General features: G+C 47.1%; 1 protein-coding gene across 3 annotated transcripts in view; it reads right to left on the bottom strand.

The window, feature by feature from the left end:
* Positions 1-4,663: 4,663 nt before the first annotated feature.
* The window catches only part of BTBD11 (BTB domain containing 11), a 305,437-nt gene continuing 292,282 nt past the window's right edge, over positions 4,664-17,818 (bottom strand). The window contains exons 15-17 of one of the 3 annotated variants that reach the window (XM_036865461.1): positions 14,159-14,227; positions 11,852-11,965; positions 4,664-5,436 (exon numbers count right to left, since the gene is read on the bottom strand). In XM_036865461.1, the coding sequence (XP_036721356.1) occupies positions 5,227-5,436; positions 11,852-11,965; positions 14,159-14,227 (393 nt within the window). In that variant the 3' untranslated portion in view covers positions 4,664-5,226. Of the gene's footprint in view, positions 5,437-11,851; positions 11,966-12,396; positions 12,559-14,158; positions 14,228-17,818 lie in introns of those variants that run through there. The other 2 variants (XM_036865463.1, XM_036865462.1) reach the window with 2 other exon arrangements.

Here is a 17,818-nt window from a genome sequence, read left to right as displayed (position 1 = left end):
CTAATCTTGGAGATGTGTCCTTTTGCAGGGTTCTCGTTATCTGACTGCCTCATCAGGAATGGGAACTAATGTGCAATGTGATTGCTGAGTTCGAGTTCTATTTTTTTTTTTTTTTCCTATGAAGCAGGAAGTTTAAAATGTGCTGGGTTATTTTTAAAGATGGTGAAAAAATAGGCATCCTACCAGCTTCTGTAACGGCCCTGTCCAAAGGCACGTGCTGCTTTATTCAAGGCATTGGCCAGCTGGGGAGGAACAGGGGTGGCGTGAAGTCTTACCAGGGAGATTTCCTGGTGGAGGGATTGGGGATGAGTGTCCACACGCTCAATTGGCAGCAAAGGACATGAGCTTAGCTGTTGACTTGGTGAGGACAGAGATCCAGGGTTTTTTTGGTGGTGACATCCAGCAGTTTGTTTCATTTGGGAATTTATGACTCCCACTTCCTCCCCAAAGAGCGTTGGTCCCAGCCCTGGACTGAGAGTCGGCCCCAATGAGTCTGTTCCCTGCCCAGTCATTTTTGGGACCTTGTGTCATATGAGTCACAAATGTGAGTCTCACATTCTTGAGTTGATGAGGAGTTTGGGAGAGCAAACCCCTGCAACTCTAGTACTTAGGAAATCGAGTATTTATTTGAAAGGAAATCCAGTTGAACTTGGCTTCCATTAAGTTACACATTTCTGGATCACCGACTTTGTGTTAAGGCACTGTAGTAGGAACGAGGTTGGCAACATAATTGTTTTTGGGCAATTTCCCCACGTTGCCTGGAAGAGCAGCAAAACTCAGAGAATTACAAACCACCATGGGAAACTCTGCAGTAGAAAGTTCTAGAAAGTGACTTCCCTGGTGGCGCAGTGGTTAAGAATCTGCCTGCCACTGCAGGGGACACGGGTTCGATCCCTGGTCTGTGAAGATCACACATGCCGTGGAGCAACAAAGCCCGTGCTCCACAACTACTGAGCCTGCGCTCTACAGCCTGCGAGCCACAACTACTGAGCCCACGTGCCACAACTACTGAAGCCCACGTACCTAGAGCCCGTGCTCTGCAACAAGAGAAGCCACCACAATGAGAAGCCTGCACACTACAACGAAGAGTAGCCCCCGCTCGCCGCAGCTAGAGAAAGCCCGCGAGCAGCAATGAAGACCCAACGCAGCCAAAAAATTAAAAAACAAAAAGTTCTAGAAATGAATGGTAAAATCATTAACCTTCCTTTCCTTGTGTGAGTCATCACGTTCTCCTGTATGCTCTGTCTTAGAAATTCAGAACGCTTTTTCTCTGCTACTACAAGCAGAGGCCCTGTACAAAATACCTCCTCTAATCCTCCCAACAACCCTGTTCACTAGTTATTTTTAAACCCAATTTCTCAAAAGAGGAAAATGAAAACTAGATGGCATAATAACTTGTCCACTGTTTTCAAAGAGAGTCAGGGGCTGAATCAGCTGGGAAAGGGAAGGTTTCAGGCCTGCACTGGAGCCTGACGTCCAGCAGTGGGCGCTGCACAGAAGGGCTGGGTGAATTCCTCCCCGACTTGAACGCTGAAGCCGACAAGCTCAGGAAATGGTCTGCTGATGGGGGAGGGTGTCCACGTCGGGCGGGTGGGAAGGGGAGGTAGGAGTGGGAGGATGTGAACACTTCTCTGACCACTCATATGTGACTCAAGCTGGCGAACGAAGGGCGAGGGGTCGGGGGAGTTGAGCACTGGATTCTGAAGAAGGCTGGGAGCCCAAGGTGGGTGAAAGAGGAGATTTTCCTCAAAGAATTGCCTAGGATCCTTACCTTTCACCCACCCTGAGAGCACGAGGCCTGAGGTTAGAAAGCACAGTGTGATAACAGCTTTGATGAGACAACTCTGGATGACATATCACCCAGCTGGAGTAACACTTCTGCCTGGGGCTTCTCAGGAAAGAAACACAAGCTACAAGAGTCACAGAACTCCACAGTCTCAGGTGGAGAGACTGGTAGAGGCCCTCTATCCAGCCCTACCAGAGGCCTGACTGCACTTTCCTCCAGCTTCTGCCTAGGCCCCTCTTGTGTTGGGAGCTCACACCTTGATCTCTAGTTTGGCCGGAGAATCCTCCTTCTTTTGGGGAGAACGGATGGCGCCCAAGCATGGTATATATAAGACCCTTCACACGTTGCGTTGGGGAGCGGGTAGCAGAAGCCAAGTCAAGCCCTTCATGTTGATTCCCGGGGCTGCAGGCACACGAGCCTTCTGGTTGTTCACGGCGAACGGAAGGGGCGCAAGGGAGCTACGTGGCAGGCAGGTAGGCTTCCCCGCCTACGCCTACCCCCCCCATGCTAAGGGGCCCTTGTGCAGTCGCTAAGAACCGAGGGACAAAGCCCCCTATCCGACAAGTAAAAGGCAAATGCCACAGCACACACTTTATCTTTCCAAAAGGAACACATCAGATGCCTTATTCACCCCGAGGCTACACAGGGGGTGATGCACAGTCAAAAATAAATTGACCTTCTGTTCTCCTGGCCTGACTCAGAGTTCTGGCCCCTGGCACTCAGTTGCTTGGGTTGCTTCCTAAAGAAGAAACAGACCTCGACTGCTAAGCAGGGGTGATCAGTCTTTGCCAGAGGTGCTTGTGATGTCAGCTGTTGACCAGGCCTCATTGGCCCAGGGCTCCAGGGGCTGCCTGGACCTCTGCCTGGCTTCCTGTAGGCCTCTGTGGATAGGCCAGAGGTATTCATCTCCACCAGACCTGGGTTGGGCCCAGGCTGGGTCAGGAGCCAGAGGGGACCAGCTGGGGACTTGGTTTGACCCCCAAGGGGAGAGCTGCTTGTCCCTCCATGACCCTCACCCCCAATCCCAGAATGCTGCCACCATCCACAAATATCACTTCATGCTGCCCTTGGGGGCGGGACATGCCAGGTTGAGATAACCTGTTTTTCTCCATTCCCCCACCCACCAAAAGCTTCATCGAGGCACACAAATGACAGTCAGAACTCCATCCTCTGCAGGCGAGTTAGCTGCAGGAGGCAAGAGGCAATTACAGGTGGCACCTGTATGTCCTCTGCCTGATGGGAAGGAAATCCAAGGGTGGCACCCAGAGGTGTCTGCAGACCCAGGGGACTAGAGCTTGGTTAGCCAAGTTCTAGTTGGCAGAATGGAAGGCAGTCAGCGACATGAGCACCCATCTTTTATCTAGCATCTTCATTTCCCTTGATTTTTTTTTCTGCAGGGTCACATTTTCCGATGTCTTAACTGAGTGAAGTTCTCAGGCTCCAACTGTGGGGTAAGAGCTCACTGGTACCATACAAACAATGCGCGGCTTGGGAAAATCATTTCTTTTAATGACAGAGAAAGCACACCGAACTATGACAGAAGCCCGTCAGGAGTTGCCACTGTACAAATCAATGCCCAGAGGCCCAGAGCTAGCATCAGACATTCACAGGGAAGTCAGTCACGGTTAAGGAAATATCCACGCAGCATCTCGGACAGGAGGAGGCGAGAGACAACAATGACTCAGGATGTGCTGTGTATCTGTAACTTGGACTCCTCTGTAGGCAGTTTTTTTTCCCCCTTCCTCATCGGATGGTAGGGTCTGGGGAGGTTTGCAAATGACCAAGTGGAAGAGAGGCCTTGTGTATCAGCATCACAGAAGAACCAATGCTGTAGACAGATGTGGTCCGGGTACTACATTGGGACATACCCATGAAATAGGACTTGACATTGGTCCTCTGAACAGTGGCTCAGGGAGCTAGTACAACGTTTGAACAGCAGCTCCTTTAGACTCTGGGGTCTGCGCACAAGTTCCCAAAGGCATGCTAGGAAATAGTTTTGTCAACGAAACTTTGCCATCCCAAAGGGTAAGAGTCATTCTCCTAGTTTTTACTGCATGTTATCTAGGTTTCAAATGAAAGGAAAAGAAAAAAAAGGCAGCGACTCAAAAATTATTTTGAATATTGTGGCACTTCACTAATCTCTTTTGCTTATAATATATGGCAAAGCAAACAGAGCCCTGTCGATATAAACTTTCATTATAGATAACCCTATACTGTACACTCTCAGAATACAGAAAGAATCCATCCTATCATACATGTTTCATCTTTAAAAATAATCTAACATAGTCATATTCTCTGGCTAGTAACAAACTATTAACATCTTCTGAGAATACAGAGGAAACTCTGGGATTAATAGTAAATTCTCTGACGTGCCCCCCCCATCCCCTATGCAGCATCATCTATGAACACATTTCTGCAAAAGCATCCCAGCATCATTCTTAACTAGGAAAGGAAATGGATATGTTAGTTTCACCAAATGGACCTTTAGCAAGAAGTGATGGGACATTTTTACCTTGGCAAAAATGAAGCACAAACATAACATTCTACAGGTTCAGGCCCATGCAAATGCATGTTTTTTTTTTTTATGTGGGGGGATTTTATCTCACCCCGAAATCACGATTAGCATGCAGGTTTTTTTCAACTATTGAGTTAATTATTGGCAGTGCACCTCTTTTGTGTAACCATGATCACTAAGGCAAGGTTATTATTTCACCTTGTGTAGAATATCAGCAATATCTTCTCAGATGCATGTTTATACAGTGTAGACCTGTGGCTGTTTTTTTTTTTTTTAAAAAAGAAATCTCAAAACACAGATCCCTAAACACAATTCAGTTGAAAATGAACTGTTAAGCTCTTAGAAATATATTTTAAACTACAAGGCTGCCCTGTTTTGGGGTTTTTTTTTTTATGAACATTTTAAAAAGTTCCCACCCCTAAAAATATGCCAAATGATGTCTTCGTCATTGCTAACAGCCTCACCAATTTGCTACCATGGTTTAACTCTTGCGGAATTGCAGCTACTAAGGTAATGTGTAATAAATATAATGCTTTTCAGGGCCGGTACAGTGAAGTTCTCCAACTGTCAACCTGGAACCTGAACGACCTTTAGTTCTCAGTCTATCTGCTAGACAGCGGTCCCTGGCAAGGAGTGTTCAACTGCCCCAGGGGTGCTTTCAGATGAGGTCAGCTCGGCTGCCCCACGTTGGCCTTCTAGCTCTGGATCCAGCTGCAATCTGACCTGCAGGCCAGTGGCATGTCCTTTGTTTCTCAACAGGAGCTCATGGGAGCTGCATTTGCTTATTCAAGAGCAGCTGAGGCAGTAGAGGCAGCTCCTTGGCCCAGCCAAAAACAGACGCCACGTGAGACTTGTATGTTCGTGTGAAGCCAGTGCAGCAGCAGAACTGGCAAGTCCCCGGGGACCATTCCTTGGACTGGACGTTTCATACAACAGAACCTTTGGAGGATGACAAGTGGATTGACTGAATCCTGATGGCCAACGTCCTCTGTAAGTCCTGGAGCACATCCTGGCCCGTCCCTTCGCCATTTTTGTCATATAGGAGCTGCTTGAATGCTTCGTTTTCGATGAGGACCATCATGTTTTTGAGAAAGTAGCCTTCACAATATGCTGAGAGCTCCATGACTCCAAGAAACTGTGGAGAGTGGAGAAGAAGCAGGAGATGGTTATGTTTCTGAAAGCACCTGTTTTCACATGTGTTGATGGCGAACACCTGTTAAGGTAGACTGACTGTGACAGTGGCCCTGATTCTGCATCCTTTGCTGTATTCACACCCAGGGGACGTGACTTTGCAGCTCCTGCCATCAAAGGGCTGAGTCCATTTCTCCCCGCCTTGGCCTTGTGAGTTGCTCAGGCCAAGAGAACGTGGTTGAAGTGAGAGTTGCCAGTTCTGAGCTGGCTTCAAGTGGCCGTGTGTGCTTCCATGCTCTCTCTCAGAACCCTGCCTCTGCCTCAGAAACAAGCCTGAGCTAGCCTGCTTGCAGCTTGAACAACCACATGAAACTGACCCGACGGCGACAGAGCCCAGCCAGGATCAGCACAGCCAGCCGTAGCCGACCGGCCAGCTGACCTCAGAAGCAAGGCTGGCTGAGACCAGAAGAGCCCAGCCATGCTGTCGACTCACGTACTAAACAAGCACTCACTATTTTAACACTGGGTTTTGAGTCTCTTTGCTCCACTGCAGATAACTGGTGCACTGATGGAGTTGCAGACACAGTTCTACTACTGGCATCTAGTGGGTAGAAGCCAGGGATGCCACTAAATACGCCACCATGCAGAGGACAGACCCCCCAGCAGAGAATTATGCAGCTCACATTGTCAGTAGTGCCAAGGTTGAGAAACTGATCAAGAGACATGGTTCCTGACAGACTAAACCGATACGGAAGGGATGACATTGACCTGCCTCACTTTACAAGCCCAAGAAGAAGGCTTGGCAGACAGTAGACACAATATGGATTTGTTGAATGTATGAATGAACAGTTAATTCTCAGAGTAGTGACACCAGCAGCAAACATTTATTGACAGCATATCATGTGCTGGGCACCGTGCTAGGCACTTCACGTGTATCATCTCATAGTCCTCAAATTTCCTTGAGGCAGGTACTATTACCACCTTCAATTTATAGATGAGGAAAGTGAGACAAGAGAGTAGCTGACAAAAATTCACACGAGATGTCAAGGACAGAACCAGGAGCTGAACCCTGGTAACTCAAGTCCTGAAGGGTTTAACCATTAGAATGCACTGCCTCCGGCCTGATACCATTCAACCTCGGATGCGTGCTGGGTGGAGGAAGTCCTGTTGGAGATGCAGGAGCAAATGTGCAGACGAGGGTCAGCTGTGTCCGTATTCAGACCTTTTCTACAGTTTTCAAAGCTTGTCTCTCTATTGCAATGAGCTGGATGCTCAGAAGTTAAATGCTCCCTGAGATGATATCCTGCTGCTTTATTTAGATGCTAAATTATCTAAATGTGGAATTTATCGTTCTGAACTCCCTAATATGCTGTCCTTAAGCCAGAGATGCACTTTAAGCTGCTCCACGTGGAATGGTGGAATTTCGATGAGGCAGCGCCAACAGGGCAACAGTGGAATGAGCGGGACACCTGGATTCAAGTTGGGGCTCCCCCCCTTTTCTGAATATGTGACCAGGGCTGGGTCACTTGGCCTCTGGCTTTAGGCTCCTCATTTTCAAAATGGGAACTAAGTCACTCGCATCCTAGACCTGTTGGGGGGATTGAATAGAACATAACTGATGGCAGGACTGTCATCTGTCACACGTAGGGGAGGCAGGTTAGGAAGGGAGCTAAGGCAGGGGGCTCTGGAATCTGCGTGAGTTTTTAATCCAGACTTTGCCACTTCCAGCCACCTGCTGCTGGGCGAGTTATTTAATCTCTCTGTGCCTCCATATTCCTGTCCCTAAAATGGGGGAAGATAATAATACCTACCTAATAAGCTGTTGCTGGCATTAAATGAGACAATACATGGCACATTCAGAACAATGGCTGACTGTAGTCAGTGCTCACTCAGTGTTAGCTGTCACGCTAAATGTAAACTATTCATCATTATTACTCTCATCTCACTCATTTAAATCCAGGGACCCACATGGACAAAGTAGGTGCCTAGGTTGGAATAAGGGGAGTTGACTGTATCTATGGAACCTAGTTCAGCTAAGTGGCCCATAGAAGGACCAAGCTTGTAACCTTTTTTTCTTTTTTATAAAACTATTATTATTATTTTTTTGGCTGCATCACATGGCTTGCGGGATCTCAGTTCTCCGACCAGGGACTGAATCCAGGCCACGGCAGTGAAAGCCTGGAATCCTAACCACTAGGCCACTAGGGAACTCCCTCAAGCCTATACCTTGAACTCACTGACACCATGTGCTAATTCACTGAGCCAATGACCTATCTTCATAAAAATCATGCGCACCTTTGGGCGAGTCAAATCACTTCTCTGGGCCTCAGTTTCCCAAGCTACAAAATGAGGGGGCGTGGACTGGAGGGTACCATGCTCTGTGCATTTAGGACACGGACACGCCAGGTGATTCCGTGGTCTCGGAGAGGCTTAGGGGGCCTGGTGAGCTTTATCAGGTGAGCAGGCTTGTTATCACACAAATGTTCACAGAGATGCATAGCATCCTGGAGCTGGAAGAGTTCTTAGGAACGCTTTCATTCTTTCAACATGAACCCGCCTTTTAGAGTCACAGAGAAAAGGCCTCATTGTACATGTGGGGAAACTGAGGCTCAGAGTTGCCTATCTCTGATTCTGTGGACACAGAGAGACCCTCTCCCCTTACCACACCTAGCCACTTGCTTTGTATAGGGGTGTCTCTCATCACAAGTTAGTGTAATTGGAGAAGAATAAGCACAATAAGTACTTACATTTATATTTGGTGATATTTATTGAATGGTGAGTATATATCAGATGCTTGCCTACCTTTACACAGCTAATTACAGACAGAACTGGGACCAGACCTCTCACCTTCTAGACCAACGGTTGACAAACTACAGGCCTGTGAGCCAAATCTGGCCCACCACCTGTTTTTGTAAATAAAGTTTTATTGGGAGACAGCCACACCCATTCATTTACATATTGTCTCTGGCTGCTTTTCACTACAATGGCAGAATTGAGTAGGATCAAAGTGACAGCATGGCCTCTGTGAAAATATTTATCTGGACCTTCACAGAAGTTTGCTGACCCCTGTCCTAGACAGTACCTTTTTCAAGTGCAGAGGCCATATCTTACTAATTTCTTATTCAGATGTATATACACCTCCTGGTAAACAGTGGGCTCACAATAAACACTAGGGAATGAATCCCTTGGTTTCCAAACATATGTTCTTCCCATCACAGTGCCCCATTGAGCTTACTGCGTTAGCTTAGACTCAATTTGATGAACCAGCTTCTTCTTATTCTCAAGTTGAAAGACACCCTGAAAGGGCCATCAGAAGCTCCAGGGCCTCTTCTTCATGACTGAATAGTTCAGGACAGCTTTGCTAGGAAAAAAAAGATGAGGAAGCCGTGCATTTATGGGCTAGGCTTCTCCTCTGGGCTGGAAAACTCCACAGCTGTCTCCAATGGTTAGGTGCAGAAGAGAGGTAATGTTGCCAAGAACTTGTTGACATTTGAAGTATGGTTGTTAGTATCTCAATGTCTGCATTTCCTGGGGTTCCAAACCGAGTATTGGTTTCTTTTCTGCCTCTTTTACTAAACTAGCCTCAGTATGCAGCACAATCTGGCAGTAATAGAATCCACGTGGCAGGTTATCATTAGTGGGAGCTGCAGGATCCACAGCACAGGGGAAGCAGCACATAGAAAGGGCAAGGGGTGCTGGCATTGCCCCGTTCTCCATGCAAGTATCACGAAGGGCAGGCATTGACCTTGGAAACATTCCAGGATGAGGCCTGGGAGGGTAGACAGAGGCTGGCGTCTGACCAAGCTCTGGCTGCAGAGGCACATCAATGAAAGAGGCAGTTCTTTGCCATAGGTGTTCCAAGCCTGTAGCACTAATGTATTCCCAGCCCGGGCTCACGTTGCATCGGGTGCGTTATTAAATAAAAAGAGAGCTACAGAAGCTGCCTGCCAAGGAACCTGAAGTTATTAAAATGGGACTGTGGAACGCAGGCCTTGCTGCCAAGGAGATAGGCCACAGCAAAGCCACTGTGGATGTGGGGTTCACAGGGCAGTTTGGGTGTCCAATGGCCAGGGGAGGGGGCAGAGGACCGTGAGACTAACTGAGCCCTCTTCCTGGGTAGAGAGTTTCTCTGGATGCTTTTTTGCAAAGTAACCAGTTCAAGATTAAAAAAAAAAATTTTTTTTTGCTGTGTCCCAAGAAACCAGATTTTGGTAAAACCCTTACTTAACCAAAACATCCAGTGTGGGTGGGTAGAAAGTAGCCTGACTGAACCTTTTGATTTACTGATGACCAATCAGAAAATCTTTTTTTGAGTATTATTGCAAGGATTATTGCAAATATTTCGAACATTTATTAGGCCAGAAAATAAACACAAGGAAGAACCTGTGATTTGGAGTGAGGCAAATCTAGGTTTACATTCTGGGCAAATATCCCAAAGAACTGAAAGAAGGGACTGGAACAGATATTTGCACACCCCTGTTCATAGCAGCATTATTCACAAGAGCCAAAAGGTGGAAGCAACCCAGGTATCCACTGATGGATGAATGGATAAACACAATGTGGTACATACATACAATGGAATATTATTCAGCCTGAAAAAGAAATGAAATTCTGACACACACCACAACATGGATGAACCCGGAGGACATTGTGCTAACCGAAAGAAGCCAGCCACAAAAATAAGCCAGACAAATACCATATGATTCCATTTATATGAAGCACCTAGAGCAGTCAAACTCACAGAGACAGATAGTAGAATGATGGTTGCAAGGGCTGGGGAGGAGGGGGGAATGGGGAGTTAGTGTTTAATGGGCATAGAATTTCAGTTTGGGAAGATGAAAAATTCTGGAGATGGATGGCAGTGACGGTTGCACAACAACGCGAATGTACGTAATACCGCTGAAGTGTACACTTAGAAATGGTTAAAATGGTAAGTTTCACATTACGTATGTTTTACCACAATGAAAAAAAATCTCTGTAATAGCTGTGTGACCTTAAGCAAGTTACTTCACCTCTCTGTGCCTCAGTTTCCTTATTATAACATGGGACTAATGAAAGGGTTGTGGTGAGGATTTAAAAAGGTAATGCAACAAAGCTTTAAGCATAGAGGCCTGCACCTGGAAAGGACTCAGGGAATGTTGGTGTAAAACAGAAAATAACATCTCAAACGCACCCTGTGTTTTCACAACGAGCAGAGTAACCATTATTCACATCAGTTGTCACTCTACAACCGTGGATGTGGGAGGCATGTGTGCTGAGCTCCAGTTATACCAAAGAAGAGCGCTTTGTTTTAAATTAACTCCTGATCTTAATTTATTTCATTGTTTCTTCCCAGCAGATGCTAATCCCCCTGTCCTGAGCACATGAACCAAAATGAAGTGGCACCTGGACACATGATTTTAATTCTCTTGGTCCCGGTATCCCCACTTGTGAAGTGAATTGGATGAAATCGGTGGTTCAGTGATTTTACTCCAAAAACTGGAGTGAAGACTGGCCTTAGGGCTGAAATCACAAAGGTTGTCCTGGGATCCTGTTAAAAATACAGATTCCTGGGCTTCCCTGCAGAGATCTTTGGGGTGAAGGGCCACACTGAGATTCCAAATGTCTCCCCAGGTGTTGGGGCCACCTGACTAGGAGGACTCCTTGGACCTCTCTAGTGTTGACAGCCTGTTCTCAACCTTGGCACATCTGAGAATCACCCAGGAAGCTATGAAAAAAAATACCTTTTTTCCAGGCTCCACCCCCAGAGATTGATGAATTGGCCTGTGATAGGTCCCAGGCATGGGGATTTTAAGTGAGTGCCCAGGTGATTCTACCGTGCAGCCAGCATTGGGAACCTCAGTTCTAGCATAATGGTTCTCACCTGTGAACACCCCAGAATCACCTGGAGGGCCTGGGAAGCCATAGACGGCCAGACCTCACTCACGAAGTTTCTGATTCAGTAGGTCTGGGTGGGGTCTACAATATACATTCCTGACAAGTTTCTGGTTGACACTGATGCTGCTGGATTGGAGACGACACTTGGAGAACCACTGCTCCAGAACCTTGCTGCTCAAGGTGTGGCCTAGACCAGCTGCAGAGGCTTCACCTGGGAGCCTGTTAGAAACGCAGGACTGGCGCCCACCCCAGAGCTTGCTGAATCAGAGTCTGCCATGTGACTCATATGCGTGCTACAGTTTGAGAATGACTCTGCTTTTGAAACTTCTGCTTGCTTGCTTTCATTGTGTTCTGGAGGGGCAGATGAAGGGAAAGACATCTCTTCTAAGCAGGAAGCAGACCTTGGGAGGAGCGATGACGGCTTGGCCTAAATGCACAGGCCCAGCATCCGCGCTCTACCCGGACTCAGAGTGTCTGCAAAGAAAGCCTCTCCTGCGTCAGGGCATGGGGGGTGCTCGAGAAGCGAGAATGGGATTGATTACCTTGGCGTGGTTGTAAATATCCACACAGTTGTCGGTATTGATGCTCTTTGCACAGATAATCTCACAGTGTCGCTGCAGAGCCTCCAGCTGGAAAAATTTAGCAGCAGACAGAAGCTAAAAACCATGAAAAGAGCCTGTTAGAGGTTGGGAGGTGGAAGGAAAGCAACGCCCACGGTGAGAAAACTCTTCACCTCCCACAGCGGTACCCAAGGCGAAGGCACCGGGAATAAAGTGTCGGACATCACTCTAAAGCTGGAAGGTTACACTAGAGCTGTTGCTGGCATTAGAGGAGTAAGATCCAGCGACAGAATTCAACTGCAGGGGAAGATGGCAGGGGGGAGGGGTGGGGTCGAAGTGAATGAAATTTACATTTATTACAGCAAGAGGTCAAGCAAAAATGCCTAAAATTGTTACATCCAGAAATAAGGGTGACGCTCTTATTTAGCAAGGTGGGTATCAGTGTGGCTCACTCCCTCCATTTATCCATGTCTCCACACAGATGTCACCTCAGGACTACTCCCTCCATCACCATCTGGCCCCCTTACCCTGTCTGAGTTTTCCTCACAGCCCTTCTCACACCAGACATGATGTCATGCCTGTCGCCCTCTCCAGAGACCAGGAGGGCAGGGATCTCTGTCCCTTGGCATTGCTGCTGTATTCCAGCCCTGAGCACGGCACCTGGCCGTGGAAGATGCTGAACAGAGGCTCTGGGGAGGGGGAGAAAGGGCTGAAGCAAGAGTTCAAAGGGATTGCCTTTGGGGAAAGGACTGGGACGATGGGGTGGGGGGTGGGGGGTGGCTGGGTGAGGTGCTTTTTTTTTTTTTTTTTTTTTAATTTTTTTAAATTAATTAATTAATTTATTTTTTATTTTATGGCTGTGTTGGGTCTTCGTTTCTGTGCGAGGGCTTTCTCTAGTTGTGGCAAGCGGGGGCCACTCTTCATCACGGTGCGGGGGCCACTCCTCATCACGGTGCGCGGGCCTCTCACTATTGCGGCCTCTCTTGTTGCGGAGCACAGGCTCCAGATGCGCAGGCTCAGTAATTGTGGCTCACGGGCCCAGTTGCTCCGCGGCATGTGGGATCTTCCCAGACCAGGGCTCGAACCCGTGTGCCTTGCATTGGCAGGCAGATTCTCAACCACTGCACCACCAGGGAAGCCCTGAGGTGCTTTTTATGTACTATAAAGCCCTTCTGTATTATCTACATGACTGAAATGTATGTTCATTATTTCAATTTGAAAATAATTTTTAAAAAGGTTTACAAAAGAGTCTGAGTCCTCAGAGTGTAGTTTAGTCCTGAGGTTGTGACGTGTCAGAGGAGCCGTCCAGAGAGACAGGAGAGTAACTTTGGGGGGCGGGGGAGTGACCACAGAAGGTTTCACAGAGTAAGAACAAAAGGATAAATGGCCCCCAGTGAACACACAGCCCCTGTGACATATGCCAGGCTCTGTAGTAAGCACCTTACAAATAGAAACTCTTAAGATCTTCAAAACTCAATGGGGTAGATATTGTTATCCCCATTCTACAGGTTGGGAAACTGAGGATCAGAGAGGTTAAATTACTGCTCCAAGATCACACAGCTCAGAAGGGGTAGAGCCTGGATCTGAACCCAGTCTGGCCCAGAGCCCACGTCTGAACCACCGTGTGGTGTCACCTCTTGAACAACTCATAGTGTTCTGACATCTCTCATCAGCCACCCTGGACTTCAGGCACCTGAACAGGCTCCTGGCTCTTTCGCTCAGGAATATCAAAGTGATTTTGGCTTCTGGTTCAAAGCTACCAGCTTTGACACGAGTTCCACTTCTAGGAAGGAGCAGGGAGGGGACAGGAGACAGGGAGAGCCAGGGAGCTGCAGGACTGAGGGGCCTGAGTGAGGCCAGGAGAGCTTTGTAACTGGCTCTTGGCTTCTGCCTCAGTGGACATGCTGAGGTTTGAGGAATGCTTTCAGACCATATATTTCTCTTACAAATGACAAGGGAGAAGTCATCAAAGATAGTTCCTGATGATGCTATTTGAGCCCCAGCTGTGCCTGAAGCTAGCGCTAGCCTCAGACTCTCCAGTAAATTTCCTTTCCTCCACCCGCCAAAGCCAGTTAAAATTGGGCTTCACTCAGTTGCTATTGAAAGGGATCAGACCAGCGCACCCAGCACCCCAGCCTTCCAGGGGAGGGGCTCTGATGAGAAGCCCTTGGGAGATCTAAGGAGGCAGGCAGGACCCCAAAGCCTGCATCCAAATGAAAACCCAACACAGCCTCCCCCCAGACACCGCCCGTGCGTGCTACCCACCCAGTGACACAGCGGATTCCTTACCTCCATGATCTCGTTGTTTTTAATGAGAAGCGACTCTGGGCCACCGTAGTAGAGATACTGCATGACCAGCTGGAAGACAGAACACAGTGAGCAAAGTGTCAATGGCACGCAGACACATCTTAAAGCCATCCACTCAAACCCTCAGGCTGGTTCTGAGTCCCTGTATGACACCCCTTTTTAAGGGTGGCCATTCCCACTGGATCACTGCCTTTCAGGAGAAGTTCCCTTTAAAAGTTTTATAGGCTGGATATTTTTCCTTACACCATGCTGCAATCTGTCTCCCTGTGGTTCATCCTCAGTGTCAAATTAAACAATTCTAAGCTCTGCTCCCCAGGATGGTTTTCCCCCATCTATGAGTGATAATCACGGGTTGTCCTCCTACCTCCCACCCCACCAAGCTGCCCAGAACTGCAGCACACGTGGTGTGGCTTAAAGACCCTACACCAGCGGCAGTCCCCCTGGGAACATGGCCCAGTTTGACTAGAAACCTCTTGTTTAATTTCCAGAGGGTGACTGAGCCATGGTGAAATCACCTGCTCCCTATTATAACTTGACAAGATCCAAGATGAAGCCATCAGGGGTCCAGGGTTTCAACGTTTCATTGATGGTGTGAACTGTCCAAGCCAGGCTTTGTACGTGTGACTCAGGATGCCGGATGGTGTGCAGAGTCCCAGAGCTTTGCAAACTCGTGTCCCTCAAGTAGAATGAAGCCTAAGGATGTGTTAGTATTGGCTGTCACCACCTCCCATGGAGCTGAGTATAAATTTTTTAGGTGGTGTGTATCCTTCCCAGTTGGCTACTGTCTCCACTACTCTCTAATGTCTTCTGCCTGCCTATATGACACACTGACTTTACCTGCCTGGCCTTAATAACGGTGTGTTGGAAAAATCTGTAGACTGTTACATTCCATTTTGGGGCACCTGTAAAATGAGGTGCTTGGACTGGGCTGCCCTCTATGGTCCCTTCAGGCTCTGAGAGTCTGTGACTAATACAGAACAGTGGTTAGGAGCAAGGAACCTGGAGCTGGGCTGCCTCAGTTTCTGATCTGGCTCTGCCACTTAAAAGCTGGGTGACCTGAATTAAGTTAGGCTCTCTGTGCCTCAGTTTCATCATCTGTAAAGTGGGGATAATATGACCTACCTCATGGAGTTGTGATGAGGATTAAATGAGTTAATAAATGTAACAGGCCTAACAGGGGCCTGGCAGGTGCATGGCAAGAACTCAATAAATGTTAGCTCTTCAATTTTCTCTGAGGTTGAAAAATCTTCTTCTAGTAGTGCTTCTGCCATGTGCTGCCACTTTCTTACTCAGGCCATTTAACATCCTTTGTGACTGATCTCAATCTACTTTTTGCATGTGTGTTTAAAGTAATCATTTTTCAGCTCATACAACTCAATAACAAAAAAAGACAACCCAACCAAAAACTGGGCAGAAGACTAAAACAGACATTTCTCCAAAGAAGACATACAGATGGCCAATAGGCACATGCAAAGATGCTCAATACTGCTAAATATTAGAGAAACGCAAATCAAAACTATAATGAGGTATCACCTCACACAGGTCAGAGTGGCCATTATTAAAAAATCTACAAATAAGAAATGCTGGAGAGGGTGTGGAGAAAAGGGAACCCTCCTACACTGTTGGTGGGAATGTAAATTGGTGGAGGCACTATGGAGAACAGTATGGAGGTTCCTTAAAAAACTAAAAATAGAGTTGCCATATGATCCAGCAATCCCACTCCTGGGCGTATATCCAGAGAAAACTGTAATTCGAGAAGATACATGCACCCCAATGCTCACAGCAGCACTATTTACATAGCCAAGACATGGAAACAACCTAAATGTCCACTGGCAGATGAATGGACAAAGAAGATGTATATTACTCAGCCACAAAAAGAATGAAATAATGCCATTTGCAGCAACATGGGTGGGCCTAGAGATTATCATACTAAGTGAAGTAAGTCAGAGAAAGACAAATACCATATATCACTTTTAAGTGGAATCTAAAATGACACAAATGAACTTATTTACGAAACAGAAGCAGACTCACAGACATAGAAAACAAACTTATGGTTACCAAAGGGGGAAGGGGAACGGGGAGGGGGAGGGATAAATTAGGAGCTTGGGATCAACATATACACACTACTATATATAAAATAGATAAACAACAAGGTCCTACTGTATAGCACAGGGAACTATATTCAATATCCTGTAATAAACCATAACAGAAAAGAATATGAAAAAGAATATATATATATATGTGTATAACTGAATCACTTTGTTGTACACCAGAAACAAACACAACATTGTAAATCAACTATACTTCAGTAAAAAAAAATTGTTCAAAAAATATGTGCATGTATATATTATTTACAGTTGTATTGAAATAGAGTTCATATGACACAAAATGTTTTGATTTAAAGTATACAGTTCAACGGTTTTTAGACTATTCACAATGTTGTGCAACCATCACCACAATCTAATTTTAGAACATTTTCAACACCCCCAGGAAAAACCCCATGCCCGTCAGCAGTCTCTCCCGTTTCCTACGTGTGCTGACACCCACTGTGATTTGCCTGTTCTGGACATTTCATACAGATGCAATCATACAGCATGTGCTCTTTTGTGTCTGGCTTCTTTCACTTAGTGTGATGTTTTCAAGGTTCACCCTGCTGTCACATATATCACTCTTTCACCTCTTTTCTATTGCTGAACAATACCCCGTTGTGTGGATGTACCACATTTTGTGTATCCATTCATCAGCCGATGGACATTTGAGTTGCTTCCACTTTTTTTGCTGTTATGAATACGGCTACTATGGCTCAATTTACTTTTTCAGATCTCACCTGCCACTCTGCCCTTCTCTCCTCCCAACCTTGGTAACATCTGCCTTTTTCACTCTGACCGCTCCCAACCATTTGCCTTGATCAGAACCTACCACCGTCTCTTTCACTCCTCTGCTTTTGCCCACGCTGTTCCCTCTGCTTGGATGCCCTTCCCTTCTTCTCCACCTGTTGATCTCCGGCCCCTCCTTCGGGATCTAGCTCAGTGGTCACCTCTGTGAAGCCTCCTCAGATCTCTCAGCGGCCTCCCACCCCGTGCCGGGCAGCCCATCGCACATGACTGCAGTGTTACTTCCCGCTGGAGTCTGAGGGCACAGACTGGGTCTCGTCCATCTCTGCCCCCCCAGTGCCTGCCCTTCCTCTTTTGCATTTGAGTCTCCCATGCACTGGCCACCTGCCTGTTGCCGAGATGGCGGTGCTTTAATGGTGATGGCTGAGGCTTTGTGAAATGATATCGTAGCATTATTTACCCGCCCCCCCCCCCCAAACCTGATGAGTCATAAGCATCTAAAACACCACATCGGCGAATGCTGGGATATTTGCTTTATTAAAATCCATTTATTCCCCTAGCACCTCTCTTTTATAAAGCCCAAACCAACAATAATAACGGTAAGAGCCATAATAATAACTGTCCTGAACACAGGGCCGCTCCAGTTACAAAGCATATTATCTCATTTCCTCACGGTTGGGCTGTTGACTTGAAATGCTGCTTTCAAGAGCATGGATGGAGAACCTGGGGCTAATGGAATATAAACTGGGCTGAGCCATGCCACCTTCAGACTCAGCCAGCACAAGCCTTTTCTGCAAGGGGCCGAAAT

This window comes from Balaenoptera musculus, chromosome 10 (genome assembly GCF_009873245.2).
Source record: "Balaenoptera musculus isolate JJ_BM4_2016_0621 chromosome 10, mBalMus1.pri.v3, whole genome shotgun sequence".
Classification (NCBI taxonomy): Eukaryota; Metazoa; Chordata; class Mammalia; order Artiodactyla; family Balaenopteridae; genus Balaenoptera; species Balaenoptera musculus.
Note: the sequence above shows the minus strand (reverse complement) of the source record. Positions and strands in the feature narration are given on the sequence as shown.